Genomic DNA, 18764 nt, shown 5'->3' with positions numbered 1-18764 from the left:
TCTCTCACACACACACACACACACACAAACACCGATAATAGTTATGTCTGTCTCTCTCTCTCACACAGAGACACACATAATAGTTCTGTCTCTCTCTTTATCACGCACACACATAGATAATAGTTCTGTCTCTCTCTCTCGCACACACACACACACACACACACACACACACACACACACACACACAGATAAGAAAAAGTATTGTCATGTTTAACTATCAAGTTTAACTGGAGCACTTAAGATTCTTACAAGTACAGGGGTTTTAAAATGTGATAAACCAAAGTAACTTAGTAAAGAGATAAAAAACAACAACTCAACTTTCAAGTAAAAAACAAGAGAACAACAATTTTGATGAAATTTCTCAACAACACAAGAAACCATCTAAACACACAGCAGCTAACAGGAGTGGAACAGTAGCATCTTGCAGCTAAGGACAAAACTAAGGATAAAGCCAAGGAAGACGGGGAAAATTACATGAAACATAAAAGGATCATTTACATTCAAGCCTACTTTCAGGGAATATCAAGGTAAGAACATCAACCCCACATTTTAATACTTGATTCATCCAAAAAGTAGCTCCTTTGCTATTGTAGCTAGTAACTAATACAGTGAACCAAACCACCATCACCAGTCTCCTGTTATATACAGAATACAGTGAACAAAACCACCATCACCAGTCTCCTGTTATATACAGAATACATTGAACAAAACCACCATCACCAGTCTCCTGTTATATACAGAATACATTGAACAAAACCACCATCACCAGTTTCTTGTTATATACAGAATACAGTGAACCAAACCACCATCACCAGTCACCTGTTATATACAGAATACAGTGGAGCCTGCCACAGAGCTGTCTGTGCCATAACAAGCCACATATAAAAAGGGGCATATGTAATGGAAGACAGATAGTCATTAAAGATGAAGATGAGGACAACATCATCCTAACTGTGAACGTTTATCACAATGGCACCATCATGTTTCAAGGTGGTGAGGCCTCTGCTCTGTTTAGGAAAGTTTACCTTTATCAGAGCAGTAGCAGAGACTGAGAAAGTAACTGAGGAGGAGGAGACTAGCAGCCACGTAGCCCAGGGTTCAGGGGACGGACGGGGAAACACCTCACAGACCAGCACAACACAGGCCAGACAAGCACAACACAGACAAATGGAGATCAAGGTATTCCATTAAAGAGAAAGTCTTTCTCTCCAGGAAGTTGAGACAATAGAATTCAAACATCTTCTTCTGTCCAACCCACCACCCAACAAACCCTCCCAGCAACTCAAAGATCAGCTGGACCAGTTAAAAAAATCACTGCTGGAACTGAGAGGAGAAGTGTTGGTGCTCCAGAAGGACAGAGAGGCTCTCAGGAGGGAGCTCAGTGCAGTCAGAGAGAAAGTACAGCTCAGGGACAATACCATGATCACCCTGAAGGAGGAGCTACAGAGACTAAAAGAGAAGAACTACAGCTCAGGGACAGTACCATGATCACCATGAAGGAGGAGCTACAGAGACTTAAAGAGAGGAACTACAGCTCAGGGACAGTACCATGGTCACCCTGAAGGAGGAGCTACAGAGACTAAAAGAGAGGAACTACAGCTCAGGGACAGTACCATGATCACCCTGAAGGAGGAGCTACAGAGACTAAAAGAGAGGAACTACAGCTCAGGGACAGTACCATGATCACCCTGAAGGAGAAGCTACAGAGACTAAAAGCCAACCAGCAGACCTCTGATTCTGCAGAGCAACACTAAATCAACTCTGAACCACAGACTGCCACACTGAGCACCATCCGGTCCATCAACATTCAGTCAGGTAAAAAAACCTAATACAAATATTCCTACAGATGCAGGCATAGTCATTTTAATTGATTTTAATGGAAAATTCTTAAACGAGGAACAGCTTTTCCCAGGATCTAAAGTTGCAGAAGTTTGGTGTTCCTGAACCAGCAATGCCCTCCAGCTTCTTACACATGCCATCTCAGGTAATCCAAGCCACCTCATTATCCAGAATGACTTGAGGGCAAAGCAAGAGTGTAGCAGAGTGTGTAAGAAGAGTAGCACAGACCTCCACAGAGACCTTCCCCTCCTCCAAAATCACCATCTCTACCATCCTGCCCAGTAGAGACTTCCATCCAGCTACAATCCACATGATAAATGCAGAGATCTCCTGTGGATGTGCACTGTTGGCTAATGTGCACCTGACACACCACTCCAACCTCAACATCTACAGCCTTCATGACCACGTCCACCTGCACAAGGACACTGTGAGCATCTCTGCCAGCTGCCCAGCAAGCCATCCACAGTAAAGTACACCTGCCATCAACACCCACCCCCAAAACACAGCCCAAACAGCAGACCTACGCCTCTGTAGTACAAACTCCACCCTCCACAAACACTACAGAGATGGAGAGATCAAATGGATGCTCAACCTCATATGTCAAGGTCACAATTCATTAATGAAGAAATAGATAAATAGATAAATGAATTAATAAATAAAAAGACAAATAAATAAATATCACTGTTTATAGGTTAGTCATTACACCATCTTAATATGTATGTTTATATACATGAATTGTACATATTTGTACATATAATAACAACATAATCCTTCACTTTTACAGGTTTATCTCACTTTGCATCTGTTTGTATTTGTGTTTTTCCTTTCATACTTCATTTAAATAATGAAACCATTAACTGTCTCTCTATGGAACATTCAAGGCATAAAATCATCCCTGTTTGGGTACAAAAGTATAAACACTGAATTCACAAATAACACAAAAGAAAAAGACATTATAAATCTCCATGAAACCTGATGTAAATCTGATGTAAATCTGATTCGGTGACTCACTGTCCTTTAAACTACAAGGAAATCCTCCTCCCTGCTGTTACACTCCCTGACATTAAAAGAGAGGGAGATTCAGGTTGAATCACTATCTGGTAGAAATCAGATCTGTCAAAATTCATAATTCCTCTGAAATTAGAAAATCACTGAAATACAGACAATCAGATCCAGCCAAATTATATCACTTCAAAAACAAAACTACATCACCCACTGGAACACACAAACACAAGTACAAAGTAAAATGCAGTATTAACTGGCTAAGAAACAGAACACTGTAGCAGACGACCTGCTCAAAGTGACCGATATTAAACACAGAACCATGCTGACAAAGTCCAGACTCAGTTAACACAGCCTGGCGGTCCAGACCAGCCAATATAAGACATCAGTGTAACAAAGATACTGTAGAGACAGAGCTACACTTTCTCAATGAATGTGAAACATTCAACCAAATACATCAAATATACTTTACAAAATTAGAAATGGTCCACCACAACTTTAAGTATCTATGGAACACTGACAAACAGGTCAGTGTGTTAGGAAGGATGAAGTGTTCTGCACTTTCTCACTAATATATATGCACATATATATCATACATATCATACATATATATTTGCACACTGGTCTAGATACTATTAGGCTGTAGGTATCTCATTAGCTAGCACTACTATTAACAGCATCCTCCTTATTCTGTATCAAATGGATTCAAATACATATGAAGGAATCAACATTAGCCAATCCCTGATTACTATGTTATTATCCACATAATCTTCCAGAAGGTTTAATTGAAGTGATTTACCATTTACCCAAGACATTTATCTAAACATTTATTTAGCTAAACTAAAGCTAACAAATAACTAGAATCACAGACAGTTATACTAATGTTTATGGGGAACTGGATGCCAATTATTTTAATAAGCAAATCAAATTCTCAGAAAATTAATCAACTTTTCGATCTACCTGACACAAAATATCGGATGTGAACACAAATACACCCCCCCCCCCCACACACACACACACACACATGTCTTTAGGCATCCCCAATTCAGATGTAAGACTTTTTAATACAACTTCCAATGTAATTTAAGACCAAATTTGCAGTGAGGATGTACAAAAATGAAATCAGTTTGAATAAATCATAAATAAATATTATGTTTAAATACTGTCATTGAGGAACAGATGCTTCCAGATTAATTTTGAAAAGAGACATAAAAACACTTAATAATCCAAGTGGACAAGAAATTGACACAAAATCTGACAGAAAAAATATATCTAGTTAACTTGGGCACTTTCTACAAAAAATTCTTGCTAGTGAGAGCAGAGTTAGTGAACGGTTACTTCCCTGTAATGTTCATATGTAGCTAGCTAGATAAAGCTGGAGCTAATAAACTGATTTCTGAGAGGACTGCAGACCATATACACAAAATATGTAAAAAGTTACACATTTATAAATCGAGTGAAACATTTTGAGATGGACAGTGTCAGATGAATCAGTCTGACTAGAATTTCCTGTGGAGATCCAACACCGGTTGCTAGTCACCTGGACTTAGTTTTGGTAACATTGATTAGCTAGCTAGTGTGGTTCCTAGATTTTTCCCACATTCCAGTAAATTTATGAAGTACACTTTAAATAGAAAATTAAATTAATGGAAGAGAATAGCTGGTCCAGTATTTATTACATTACAAACAAATGTGGCATAGTCCAGAGAATATATAACAATCACACACAACATCTCCACCACTATGTTCAAACATACATTATTCAATATATGCACCAACCATCACTGAACATACATGCACAAAGAACACCAACCATCAGGGGATATACACACAGAGCACCACCCATCACTATACAAACATACATTCAAAGGGGACAATTTAGAATATCCAATCAACCTAACTTCCGTGTTTATGGACTGTGGAGAGGAAACCAGAGATCCTGAAGGAAACCTACACAGATAAGGACTGAAACCCAAGACTCTAGTGCTGAGAGAAACAGGGAAACTCCACTCAAATAGGGACCCAAGACCCAAGTGCAGACAGAAACCTCACTGAGGGAGGAACTCAAACCCAAGACCCTAAGGCTGATGGGCAAATGAACTGACCACCAAGCCACCATACTGCCTAACTAACAGCATAACAATAACAACATAACAATATAACAATAATAAAGATGATAATAATTCTTCTTCTTCTTCTTCTTCTTCTTCTTCTTCTTCTTCTTCTTCTTCTTCTTATTATTATTATTTCTTTATTTTTTACTACTAGTTGTGTAAACCTGATCATGCAGTAAAACGTAACTCTTTGTGGCCACAGTGTGGTCATTTAATAAAATGCAGCTAGTTTCACCAGAAATTTATTGTCTGGATCTATATATCTTTGTCCCGCAGTACCTTATTTTAACTCTGTTAATGTTGCACTACAAGGCAGTTTTGTAATTTCTTTAAAGAAGAGGACAATCACATTTGATAAATTGTGCACCATAATGGTTCCATTTGAGAATAAATTAACAGAAACTCACCTGAGAATCTCCAGTTTACAGTGTGAACTCTTCAGTCCAGCACAGAGCTGCTCCACTCCTGAATTCTGCAGGTCATTATTATTCATCTCCAGCTCTCTCAGTGAGTTTTCTGTTTGTAGAATTGATGTGAGGGATTTGCAAGACTCTTCAGTGAGACCACAGCCAGATAGTCTGTAAATGAGTAAATACAGTAAATAATGTAGTTCAGTCAGAGGATGATGAATTAAAAAATCTGAACTGCTAAGAAAATTTTTAAGAAGAGCTTGAAAGGTCTGGAACACACCGATACATTTTCAGCCTTTTAATTTTACAAACAGTAACATTCCAACAACTGTGTCTTCATCAAAGACAAAATGGACAAAGACATGAGAAATAACATTCATTAGCAACCTAAGACAGGTGACCAAATAATGGATGGTTGGTTCATAAGTCAGTGAATGGCAGTTACCATAATCAGAGCCCAAATATCAAAATATCCCACCCCTAACACCATAACAGGAAACAGAACAACACAGATCTCATTCAATGTTTCACAAATACAAATACACTAATATACAAACAGAAGATATTGTTGGAAGAGTAGTGATTATGGAGGAATAAACACCACAGTATTGATTATGGTGGAATAATCACTGTAGTATTTATCATGGAGAAATAAACACTGCAGTAGTGATTATGGAGTAATAAACACTGTAGTATTGATTATGGAGGAATGAACACCGCAGAAGTGAATATTAGTGTATGAACACTGCAGTAGTAATGATGGTGGGATGAACACTGTAGTAGTGATTATGGAGGAATGGACAGAATGCAGAGAATTATTATTCATCTCCAGCTCTCTCAGTGTGTTTTCTGTTTGTAGAACTGATGTGAGAGATTTGCAAAACCCCCTACAGTGAGATTACAGCCAGACAGTCTGCAAAGAAATACACAGAGTACAAAATGCAGTTCAATCAGAGGATCTACAGACAACACAAAAGGAGTTTATGATAATGAAAAGATATTACTAATTTTGTGTGTGTGTGTGTGTGTGTGTGTGTGTGTGTGTGTGTGTGTGTGTGTGTGTGTGTGTGTGTGTGTGTGTGTGTGTGTGTGCGCATGCACAAAATATGAGACACAGGTCATGAATGAAGTCCATGTATTTCTCTTCAAGTAGAATGGTGCCACTTGATGGAAGAGCTGTCATGATGGTGGCATCACCTGTGTGATGGCATTTCCTGTTTTTGATTAACAGTTTAGGCATTACAATCTTTATTATTGTCCTATTGTTTATTCATTTTCTGTAACTGCATACAATTCTGATATCAACAATGTCTACAAGTCACAGGGGACTACTCAACCATTCAAAACTTGCTGATGCAGACAACTAACCAAAGCTAAGTGTCTACTAGCTATCTAGTATTTGTATTTCACCATGACTTCAGTCATTTGTTGCTTGTGTTGAGTGCAGCATGTTTAGATTAATCATTACTGATAAATGTATCTATGAGAAGTACAGATTAATTATTAGTGAATAATCTACACTTCTCACAGTTACATTTATCATTAATCATTAATGATAAACATATCTCTGGTTACAGGAGACTCTCAGCTTCAGTATGTAAACTACAGAGCTCTGGTTATACGAAAATAAGGTAATAAAATGTGTTGGGGTAAAGGCCAATCATTATTCTGTATTTTCATGAGGTGATCTGTGATCTAATTATAAAAGGCTTTGAAGCTCTCTGTAGCAGGTGCAGAGAGGTGCAAGACTGTCTGAAAGCATGAATAATGTTTCTGGGGTATCTTAAGGTCAGAGACCTTTTGGGACTCTGAGTGCAGAACTGAGGCTCTGATACAGGTGGTTTCAAGGCTTCTGTACAAGTCTAAGGCACATTACCCAGAATTGTTCCAGTGAGAAATAACTTCATTAGTGTTGAAAAATATCTCTGTTTTTAAAAGACTTGAAAGCCTCTTTGAGAGTTCTGTGGCTAAGCAAGGTTCGTTATCTTACCACAAGGGCAGAGTGATACTGACCTGCCACATCATCTTGCAGGTGTTTGGTGGTGTGAGTTGAGATCATCTTTGTTTAAAAAACATCTTCCAATGGGATATAATGGTGTCAAGTTTAACTTGCATAATGATGGATCTCAATTTGCATATACTGAATAATGTATGTTTGAACATAGTGTTGGAAATTTCAAACACTAGTATGTAAAGAAGGTGGGACGATTACATAATCACTTCTGAAAACTGTATAAAAAATATGTGTTGTGTGTGACTGTTAGACATATTCTGGACTATGCCTCGTTTGTAACATTAAGCTCAGAATAAAGACGGGACCGGCTATTCTCTTCAAACGGACCCACACCGTCAGCAGTAGGGTTATCAGCACCAGCTGATAGATGACCCAGAGCTGCGTTGTTCTGTGACCAGGGTCTGAATCCACACACGTGCACCATTATAGGTAAGCAGAAGTCCTGTTTGAAACATTCTGCATAGGTGGTATTAAGACCTTGTCCACAGAGTTTTGTAGTAGGTCTTGGGTGTCTTAAAAGTGCAGACTGAGAATTGACTGAGAGTGTCCATAGAGTGAGAATTGACTGATAAAATATAAAAATAGCAAAAAAGAGTAATAGTTAGAAAACCAGCCGGTGAAAATGAAAATGATTTAATAAAAATCTTTCTGTAAACGGAAAATGGTGAGAAAAAAAACGGCTTAATAAAAATGCAGTAAAGACAAATGTGCAGTGAATAAAGAGATAAAGAGAGTGCCAGAGAAAAAGTGCTGAAGAGATAAATGTTAAATGTTGTTTGTTCCAGTTGTTTTTGTCTACATGTGGCCACAATGAGTGAAGTAAAGAAAATGCACAGCGTATTTGTCTTGATGTGGCTATCGCGAGTTAATTGATTACAAACAATAACGTACAATTATACGACATACCAGCATAACAGTTTTTTTCAGGTTATAATTAAGATGATTGTGGTATGGTTGTATAGGGCAGAGGTCACTCATTTTAATCACTAAAGGAAGTGAATGGATACGCAGACAGATCTGTTTAAACATGATTAATATCATCTAATTATAAAATGCGTACATGCAAAATATATTGATGTGGTTTTAGTAATAAATACAATAAAGTAACTGATGGAGGTACAGTATGTAAAACCGGTTACAATTACAGCAGTAGAGAACGTATATATTACGGACACATTAAAATAGTAGCAGTAGGAGAAGGTGGGATTAAAGTATTACAAGATAAGAAATATAACAATGTGAGTGGAGATTAATAGAATTTTGTGATAAATTTAATTTACTCAAATAAGTTACAGTTAAGTCAACATATGTATAAATGTTGGAATTCAGAGAAGCAAATTAGAAAATAATCATATGGATAGCGATTTGTTAAGTGAGAGGCAGGAAACACGAACACATTTTTGACTTGAGAAAATATATAGAAACTCTGCAGGTGATTATGGCCTTCAGTAGGTCAGAAACTCCACCACACTTTCTGTTCTGCTGTGTGCTGTGTATTGTCTCTCTGTTACTGCTGCTCTGCTGTGTGTTGTCTCTCTGTTACTGCTGCTCTGCTGTGTCCTGTCTCTCTGTTACTGCTGCTCTGCTGTGTGCTGTGTACTGTCTTTCTGTTACTGCTGCTATGCTGTGTGCTGTGTCCTGTCTGTCTGTTACTGCTGCTCTGTTGTGTGCTGTGTACTGTCTCTCTGTTGCTGCTGCTCTGTTGTGTGCTGTGTACTGTCTGTTTGTTGCTTCTGCTCTGCTGTGTTCAGTGTTTTGCTTAGTACATGTTCAGGTAATTTGGTATGTTTGGTTTGTGTTATTCATTGCCTTATCTTTTGCAATCTTTGTTAGCCTGGTTCTTTACATTGATCATTCTCTACCTGGTTAGTGTTTCTTTATGCTTTATCTTATAATAATTTCCTCTGTACTTCAGCAATTCCTCACCTCATTTCAGGCTAAACTGTACTACTACATGGTGTTTGGACTGATAAATAGACTTGTACTTGGTGAAATAAATTCAAAATTTTTACCACTGATGTGTTGCTTGCAGTGTTTTTTGTTTTCACTTTAAGCTACATGTGCTGCTAGGCTGTTACTAGAGTTTATTTGTCTGATACATTTAGTTTTTTCACAATGAAGAACTCCAGTCACCTGTTCCATCTCACCTGTCCCATCTCACCTGTCCCATCTCACCTGTCTTATCTCACCTGTCTCGTAAGTTCTTTGATCTCATAATCTACAGTAAATTTAATTACATGCTCAATTTCTTGTCCCACTCTAGTGTGGTGACTTCAACACACACAGTGTTGTTCCCTCATCTATGTTCCCTGAAAAAGGAAAGCTGAAAAAGAAGCAGCAGCCAGTTTACACACAGCTACTCTATCAGAACCACAGACCCCTGGGTTACTGCACTGGGTGCAGGGGAAGGGGAGGCGGTTAAGACAGGACAGAGCACCACCCATTACTGGACATACATACACACATACATACATACAGAGCACCAACCATCACTGGACATACATACACACATACATACATACAGAGCACCAACCATCACTGGACATACATACACACATACATACATACAGAGCACCAACCATCACTGGACATACATACACACAGAGCACCAACCATCACTGGACATACACACACACAGAGCACCAACCATCACTGGACATACACACATATACACAGAGCACCAACCATCACTGGACATACATACATACATACATACATACATACATACATACATACAGAGCACCAACCATCACTGGACATACATACATACATACATACATACATACATACAGAGCACCAACCATCACTGGACATACATACATACACACACAGAGCGCCAACCATCACCGGACATACATACATACATACATACATACATACATACATACATACATACATACATACAGAGCACCAACCATCACTGGACATGCATGCATACATACAGAGCACCAACCATCACTGGACATACATACATACATACATACAGAGCACCAACCATCACTGGACATACATACATACATACAGAGCACCAACCATCACTGGACATACATACATATATACATACATACATGCAGAGCACCAACCATCACTAGACATACATACATACATACATACATACATACATACATACATACATACATACAGAGCACCAACCATCACTGGACATACATGCACACACACGCAGACCACCAACCATAACTGAACATGCACACACACACAGAGCACCAATCATCACTGGACATACATACATACATTCAGAGCACCAACCATCACTGGACATACATGCACATAGAGCACCAACCATCACTGGACATACATACACACAGAGCACCAACCATCACTGGACATATACACACACACAGAGCACCAACCATCACTGGACAAACATGCACATAGATCACCAACCATCACTGGACATACATACATACATACAGAGCACCAACCATCACTGGACATATACACACACACACACACACACACACAGAGCACCAACTATAGCTGTACATACATGCACACAGAGCACCAACCATCCCTGGACATACACGCACACAGAGCACCAACCATCACTGGACATACATGCACACACATACACACACACACACACACACACACACACACACACACACACACACACACACACACACACACACACACACACACACACACACAATGTATATATATATTCTCTGTCTATGTTTAAAAAAATACAGTGCTCCTTGCTGAACACTCCTGTGTCTTGACTCAGTGTGGCTTTCTGAGTGTTTGCCAGAGAAACCAGGGGGACATTTGAATTACAGAATGACAGCCATGTGTTGCATTCCAACTGGTAAGAAGACATTGCAGTAATTCTGGAATGCACTGGTCTGCTCTTAAGATAAAGGCTTGTCTGTTCTTTAATGTTGTTGCTGTCAGAAAAGCCATTCCCCAAAGTTTACCATTCAAACTATACTTAAAGTACAACCTTTTACCACTGGAAATGAAAACTATTGTTCAGTTTGCTCTGACTGAGAAATACATTTACATAATTTTATTAGTTACAGAAGGAGCTTCAGTAATAAAAACCTTTAAAAATTAAAATGATTAATCCAAAAGATACTTACAGAGCTTGCCTGGTATTTTTCAACACTGGAAGTAATTCCTTCAGTCCTTTATCTGATGACCTAAATTTCTTCAGCTCAAATTTCTCTTGAATATCCTCTGACATCAGCAGCACAAACACCAGAGCTGAAGACTGTGCAGATGAGAGTGTCTGTGTTGAGAGGTCCCCTGAGTTCAGGAAGATCTGTATTTCACTTATCAGAGAGTTGTCTTTCAGTTCACTCAAGCAGTGGAATAGATTGATAGTCTCTTCAAAGGATTTTGTTCTCTTGATGGTTTTCTTGATGTAGTTCACAGTCTGCTCTAAGCTCTCTTCTCTGATGTCCAGTTCTGGGTGTAAACTCCTCAGGAGCCTCTGATTGGACTCCAGTGAGAGACCGAGGAGGAAACGAAGGAAAAGGTCCAGGTGTCCATTTTCACTCATTGTGGCCTTATCTACTGCTGTCTCAAGCAGATCACACAGTCTGTGTTTTAACTTCCATTTCATTTTCTCCATTGGGGTTTTAAGGAGTGGGTTGCCTTCATCCCTGAATGTTAGGAACACAAATACAGCAGCAAGAAACTCCTGGAAGCTTAAATGCACAAAGCTGTAGATCTTCCCTTCCTGTTTAAAAATTTGTGTACAAATTCCAGAGTACACTAAAGCCTCACAGACATCAATACCACATTCTTCCAGATCTTTCTCATAGAACAAAAGTTGTCCTTTTTGCAGCTGAAGAAAGGCTAACTTTCCAAGCTTCACAATATCCAGCACCTCTCTTTTTGTCTCAGATGAAACTGCATTTTTAGTGCTTTGCTTTGTGTTGTATTTCTTAGTCTTTTGATCTGTGAAAAACAGCAGGAAATGTAGGTACATTTCTGTCAGAGTTGTTGGAGCATTTTTCATGTCCACATCTTCCTTCAACATTTTCTGAAACACGGTGGCTGAGATCCTGCAGACAACAGGTATGTGACACAAGATATGAAGGCTTCTTGCAGTCTTAATGTGTGATATAATTCTGCTGGCTTGATCTTCATCTCTGATTCTCTTCCTGAAGTACTCCTCCTTCTGTGGGTTATTGAATCCATGGATTTCTGTAACAAGGTTAAAGTATTGGTCATTTATCTTACTGACTGCTGCAGGTCGTGAAGTGATCCAGAGGAGAGCAGAAGGAAGCAGTTCTCCATTTATGAGGTTTGTTATTAGTTTATCAAGAGTAGTCTTTTCATTCACATTAGATACCTTCTTCTGATGAAGATCTAGAGGAATTCTACTTTCATCCAGTCCATCCAGTATGAAAAGCAGCTGATGCTTTTCATTTAATATCTCCTTTTCATCTCCAGAATGGAGTTCTTGATGGCAGTAAAGAAGTAGTTTTGAGAGGCTGTACTTTTCATCCTTTATCAAGTTCAGCTCTCGAAATGGGAAGTACATAATGAAATCTATGTCCTGGTTGCACTTCTCTTCAGCCCAGTCAAGAATGAACTTGTGCACAGAGACTGTTTTTCCCACTCCAGCTATTCCCAATGTCAGGACTTTAGTACCTTGCTTGTTTTCAATAGACTGCACTTTGAAGAGGTCACTGAGTGTGACTGGTGTTTCTTCTGTTTTGGGGTAAAATTCCTCTACCTGTCTCACTTCGTGTTTTGTGTTCACGCCTCCTGTGCATCCTTTGATCATGTAAACTTCAGTGTAAGTGTCTTTTATAGGCACACGATCACATTCTATTGGAGCCTCCTCACACAAGTTCCCAAATTTTTGCTTATATTTCATTTTCATTCTCCTGCTGAAATCACTTTTTCCTCCATCTGTTAAAAAATGGGAAGAAAAAAGTTATGTGCATGATTCTTATAACTTGTGTCTGAAAGTGTTTTATTGTAATTTCAAAATGTTAACTTTATGACTGCTACCAGTGACTGCTATGTTCAGGGTAGCATGTCACTGATTGCTATGCACAACTCGCTCTACATATGCCCAGTACTGTGTACTGTACTAAATAATTGCACTGTCTACTCATTTTGTATTTGTCCTGTCCTGTATTTATTATTGTTTATTTAATGTTTATTTATTGACATTTTGCACTATATTGGACTGTTTGCACTTGTGTAGCATGTTGTCTGTTGCACTGTTGTTTTTGTGTTACACCATGATCCTGGAGGAACATTGTCTCGTTTTTGTTGTGTACTTGTATATAGCTGAAATGACAGTAAAACCTCTTTGAACTTGAACTTTATGTCATGATCTCTCTCCATTTTGTTTTACTAGTGTAGAGTAGAATAACTATCAGTAGTACCAAATAAGGCGACATCAAAAAGATCCCAAATGATAGTCAAAGTCTTTAGCATTGCTCAGAGGTAGAACAGTCAGTAATGGCTCATTGAGTCCTTCAATGAACCAAACTGGATATTAGTTCTTTGTTTCTGCTACTTTGCTTTGTCTTATCTCTTTGGATTAACTCTCAGTTCTACTTCCATTAGTTCATAATCACAGTGTGTGTGCAGTGCTTTACTTGTGCACTAACTGTTTAGGTCTCATCATAGTACAGAGACCATTCTGATTAAAGTAGTTAATGACCAGTTGTTGGTTTATGACCAGAGGTGTGTCTCTTTGCCTGTATTGCTTCATCTCAGTGCAGCATTTGATACTGAAGATCATAACATTTTACTAGATAGGCTCTAAAATGTTGTTTGGATTAGGAGACTAGCCCTTTCCTGGTGTAGATCTAACTGATCTTCGCTCATGTAAATCACATTTCTAGAACAGCCTTTTTCCACCTCAGGAACATTGCAAAGATTAGAAACATAGTATAATTAGAAATTAGAAATTACATTAGAAACATATTATAATTACAAGATGCAAAAAACCTAGTCCATGTGTTTCTCACTTCCAGATTGGACTACTATAACATCTTACTATCTGGTTGTACCACTAAGTGAATAAACAACCTCCAGTTAGTTCACAATGCAGCAGCCAGAGTTCTTACTAGAACTAGAAAGTTTGATCACACTACACTGCATTGGCTACCAGTACAATTCTGTATTAATTATAAAATGACCTACAAAGAAATTAAGAGCCCTACACTACCATAGTGAATTCTTGGTCTGTTATAATCCACTACGTCTGCTTAGATCAAAGGGTGCAGGCTGTTTATTAATACATAAAATAAATAAATCTACCATAGGGCCCAGAGCTTTTCCCTATAAAGCTCCCACTCTATGGAATAACCTTCCTGTATATATTTGAGAGTATTGTATATTCAGACATTAACTACTTCCCATCTTCAGTAAAGGTGTAGATATGGGGTTCATGGGCATTGAGAGTTATGGTAAACTGGGATGTTGTGTCACTTCATCTCTCATCATTCTAGTTTGTTGACTGAGAGCAGTGGAATGCTGATGTTCTAGGGATGTGCCTCATGCCTGTGTTTCCATCTAGATCCTTTTAGCTGTGCTGCCGTAGTTAGATCTGCCATCTTTGCACGTTATATACCCCTATTTTACACACTTTACTATTTGATCAGGCCTAATAATCCGCCCTGTCTTTATGCCGAGGTACATCTACATCCTGATGTTGCTCAGCCTTGACCCATCTCAGCTACTGTGGCTCCTCCCACCCCAACCCTCCACTGCTGTGGCTCCTCCCACCCCAACCCTCCACTGCTGTGGCTCCTCCCACACCAAACCATTAACATGTTGCTCCTTCCACCTCCCCCCCAGCCACTTACTTCTCCACCTTGGTTCTCTTCCCCCTGAACATTGAGAAGCTCTAGACTGACTGGGCAGCTGTTCCTAGGTCACTCCTGTGGCAGATTGATTTTGTACTCTAGACTAGATCTTGCAGAACCCAGAATAGATCTTCTAGTACCAGACTAGGACTTCTAGAACCCAGACTAGGACTTCATGAGAACCTAGGATACTGCTTCTGTTGCTTACTTGAGCATGTTGCTTAAAGTAATATATATTCATGCCTGAAGGTGTGTCTGGGTTGAATTTACCTGCTGGACTCTTAGCAGTCGACTCTTTACATTTGTCTCCACCTGTGAGAAAATAAATCAGAGTAAAGAGCAGAAAATATAAAACCTACTTTATTAATGGTGAGTAAGTCCTGTGTGCAATTTTTGGTTGACTGCTATGTTTAAAAATACACTGAACATTTCTTAATTGACATTTTGTAAATTATATAGTCTGTGTTAAAAAACACATCCTATTTGTTTGTAATGTTTATTAATATACCAGATGATTTTGAGTTTTGCCATATTCTACTTTGTAATTTATTAATTGAGATCACTAATAAAAGAAAATTAGGTTCTTTGAATATATAAAACAAATATGTAAACTGTAAATGAAAGAGAACAAACAGTGAAATTTCTCCAGATTTTCTACATAGTGGCATTTGGCTCTGATTCTACAGAAGGAACCGTATCTCTCTCTGGTCAGGAGTGTGGTGTCCTCACCCAGCTAACTGTTCAAGTGCAACATTATATTCCTTTTCTTACAGAGGGAAGTGTATCTCTCTCTGGTCAGGAGTGTGGTGTACCTGTTTCATCCTCAGAGACACTGGAGCTGCTCAGTCTTTTCTTTTAGAGAGAGTGTTATGTCTGCCTGACCAAACAGTTACATGACAGCCAGTGTTGGTGAGGGTGTCAACATGGGCTTTACTGAGGTACCTTCACTCCTCTCTTCTGACTGTGTAGCTGACAGTTGTGGTGGGTGTGTGCCCATCACTTCCAGTGCCTGCTGACACTGTTATTGTATATGATTTGGCTGGAGGTGATGTGTGGAGAAATTCCATTGTGGTCTCTTCTACAGTCTTATTGCATAGAGCTTGACTGAAGAAGGTGTTCCATGGTTATTATTTGCCATTTGTGAAGTTGTTCAGGATAGCACAGGTTTTAGTCCCAATGATCTGGTGTCCCAATGATCTGGTGTTTGCGCCTAAGTGTTAGGATAACATGAAAAACGATTTCTACCCCAGTGCTGTCAGGCTGAAGAACAGTTTCTACCCCAGTGCTGTAAATAAAGACACTTGACCTCAGCACACAGGGCAATAAAGACACTTGACCTCAGCAAACAGGGCAATGAAGACACTTGACCTCAGCAAACAGGGCAATAAAGACACCTGACCTCAGCACACAGGGCAATAAAGACACCTGACCTCAGCACACAGGGCAATAAAGACACTTCACCTCAGAACACAGGGCAATAAAGACACTTCACCTCAGCACACAGGGCAATAAAGACACCTGACCTCAGCACACAAGGCAATAAAGACACTTCACCTCAGCACACAGGGTAATAAAGACACTTCACCTCAGCACACAGGGTAAAAAAGACTTTGACCTCAGCACACAGGGCAATAAAGACTCTTGACCTCAGCACACAAGGCAATAAAGACACTTGACCTCAGCACACAGGGCAATAAAGACACCTGACCTCAGCACACAGGGCAATAAAGACACCTGACCTCAGCACACAGGGCAATAAAGACACCTGACTTCAGCACACAGGGCAATAAAGACACCTGACCTCAGCACACAGGGTAATAAAGACACTTCACCTCAGCACACAGGGTAATAAAGACACTTCACCTCAGCACACAGGGTAATAAAGACTTTGACCTCAGCACACAGGGCAATAAAGACACCTGACCTCAGCACACAGGGTAATAAAGATGCCTGACCTCAGCACACAGGGCAATAAAGACGCCTGACCTTACCACTCACGTCTCCCTCCCTCCCTGCCCATGTCACTGGCTGTGCTGTGTGTATAAATTAACTAAGCATTGTTTTCCACTACATTCTTTGTCTATTGAGTTCACTAACAAAACAAAACCAAATGCTATGAGCATATCAATTCCTGAAATAGTGAGTTTAAAAAGTGAATATGATTTCACCTGCTTTATTTTCACTGTGTTTGATTCTCAGGGTCTCAGCCAGTTGGTTGTGGTTCATCTTCTTCAGGATGTCCAGTGTGATCTCCACAGCTCCATCTGGGCCATATTTCTGCACCATCTTGTCCACAGTGTCAAGTCTGTCTGTATTCTCCAGATGAGACTTTGGGATGCGTTTGTCATCTTCTACACTGTTGGACAGATGCCACTGGAACTTCTTCAGGTCCTCTATCTTCAGCTCTTCTAGAATGTCCAGCAGTAATTTTGAAATGTTGTCCATCCTGAATCCAGACAACAGACTCCAGATTACTGAAGGTTCACAAACATGTTCAATGATTTATGTTCACAGTGCAGGAATAGACAGAGGAGTGAATATGAGTGTGTTGGGTGAAGTGTGCTGTGTGAGTGATGTAGAGAGGCGTGAACATAGGGAAAAGATTATTATTTATTACCGATTAATTACTAAATTAAATTAGTTCATATTTTGTGCAGGGATCGAATGCCATTGTTTCAAATATACTTGCCATTATATCCAACTTAATGAATAAATGTGAAGTTTACTGATTAATGAATAAAACAAATATTTAATGGACTTGCAGACAAATGAAAAGAGAAAGAGGGAAGAAAGAAAAAAGGGAAAAAAAGTAATTTAAATAAGATGTGTGACGTTTGCCCGAGTGCCGCAGGGCATGGAACAGGATGCACAGATTCCCTCGACTTTTGTACATTTAATGACATTAAACATTTAAGAGAAGGGTGGCACTCACACATAACATTAACAGTGAACATAAATACACTTAATGCTAAGGATAACATAGGCTATACAGACAATAACATGGGCTACACAGACATGGATACTAACAAACAATGACCTACGCTAAGGCACTGATGGTGGTTTAAATAGACAGACAAACACTCAAAGTTAAACCCCATACAGGCGCGTGCCATTACAGGGGCGTGATCTCGGGGCAGCATGGAAGGATTGGCTCAACAGCTCTGTTCATGCATATTCATAGTTTTTTTTGTCTCAGTCTCAGGCTTTGATTCAGGCAGGCATTAATCTCGAGTTAGCTTATAAGACACGATTAATTCAATATAGTAAAAAGGAAAGAAAGGGGGAATAAACAACTGGAACACATACTGATATATTGATACTTGGGGTTGGGTGGTAATCGTCTTGTCATGGTACGCTCCCCTTCCCTCTGATCACATGGTATGGCCCACCGCGTGCAGTGGGCTCACTGTTAACTGTTCATGCTGACTTGTTTGTAACCACGCTCCCTTTTAGCACACACCTGCACCCAGTTCTTGGTTTCGTTTATGTAAGTATTTAAATGCCTGTTTGTGTGGAGTTTGCAGTCGGTCATTGTTCATGTTAAATGTTAGGTGTGTTCACAGTAGATGTTCATGGTGTACTG

The 18764-nt window shown here is 39.3% G+C and overlaps 1 protein-coding gene across 1 annotated transcript in view; it reads right to left on the bottom strand.

Moving 5' to 3' along the window:
- The window catches only part of LOC113568572 (NACHT, LRR and PYD domains-containing protein 6-like), a 36296-nt gene that overhangs the window by 14808 nt on the left and 2724 nt on the right, over positions 1 to 18764 (bottom strand). Inside the window, exons 2-5 of the mRNA XM_035526523.2 lie at positions 17350 to 17627; positions 15452 to 15493; positions 11480 to 13265; positions 5363 to 5533 (exon numbers count right to left, since the gene is read on the bottom strand). Coding sequence (XP_035382416.2) covers positions 5363 to 5533; positions 11480 to 13265; positions 15452 to 15493; positions 17350 to 17626 — 2276 coding nt within the window. The 5' untranslated portion in view covers position 17627. The remainder of the gene's footprint in view (positions 1 to 5362; positions 5534 to 11479; positions 13266 to 15451; positions 15494 to 17349; positions 17628 to 18764) is intronic.

The sequence above is a fragment of the Electrophorus electricus genome, chromosome 1 (genome assembly GCF_041902795.1).
Source record: "Electrophorus electricus isolate QZ-2024a chromosome 1, ASM4190279v1, whole genome shotgun sequence".
NCBI classification, from domain to species: domain Eukaryota; kingdom Metazoa; phylum Chordata; class Actinopteri; order Gymnotiformes; family Gymnotidae; genus Electrophorus; species Electrophorus electricus.
This window is presented reverse-complemented; position numbering and strand designations above follow the sequence as displayed.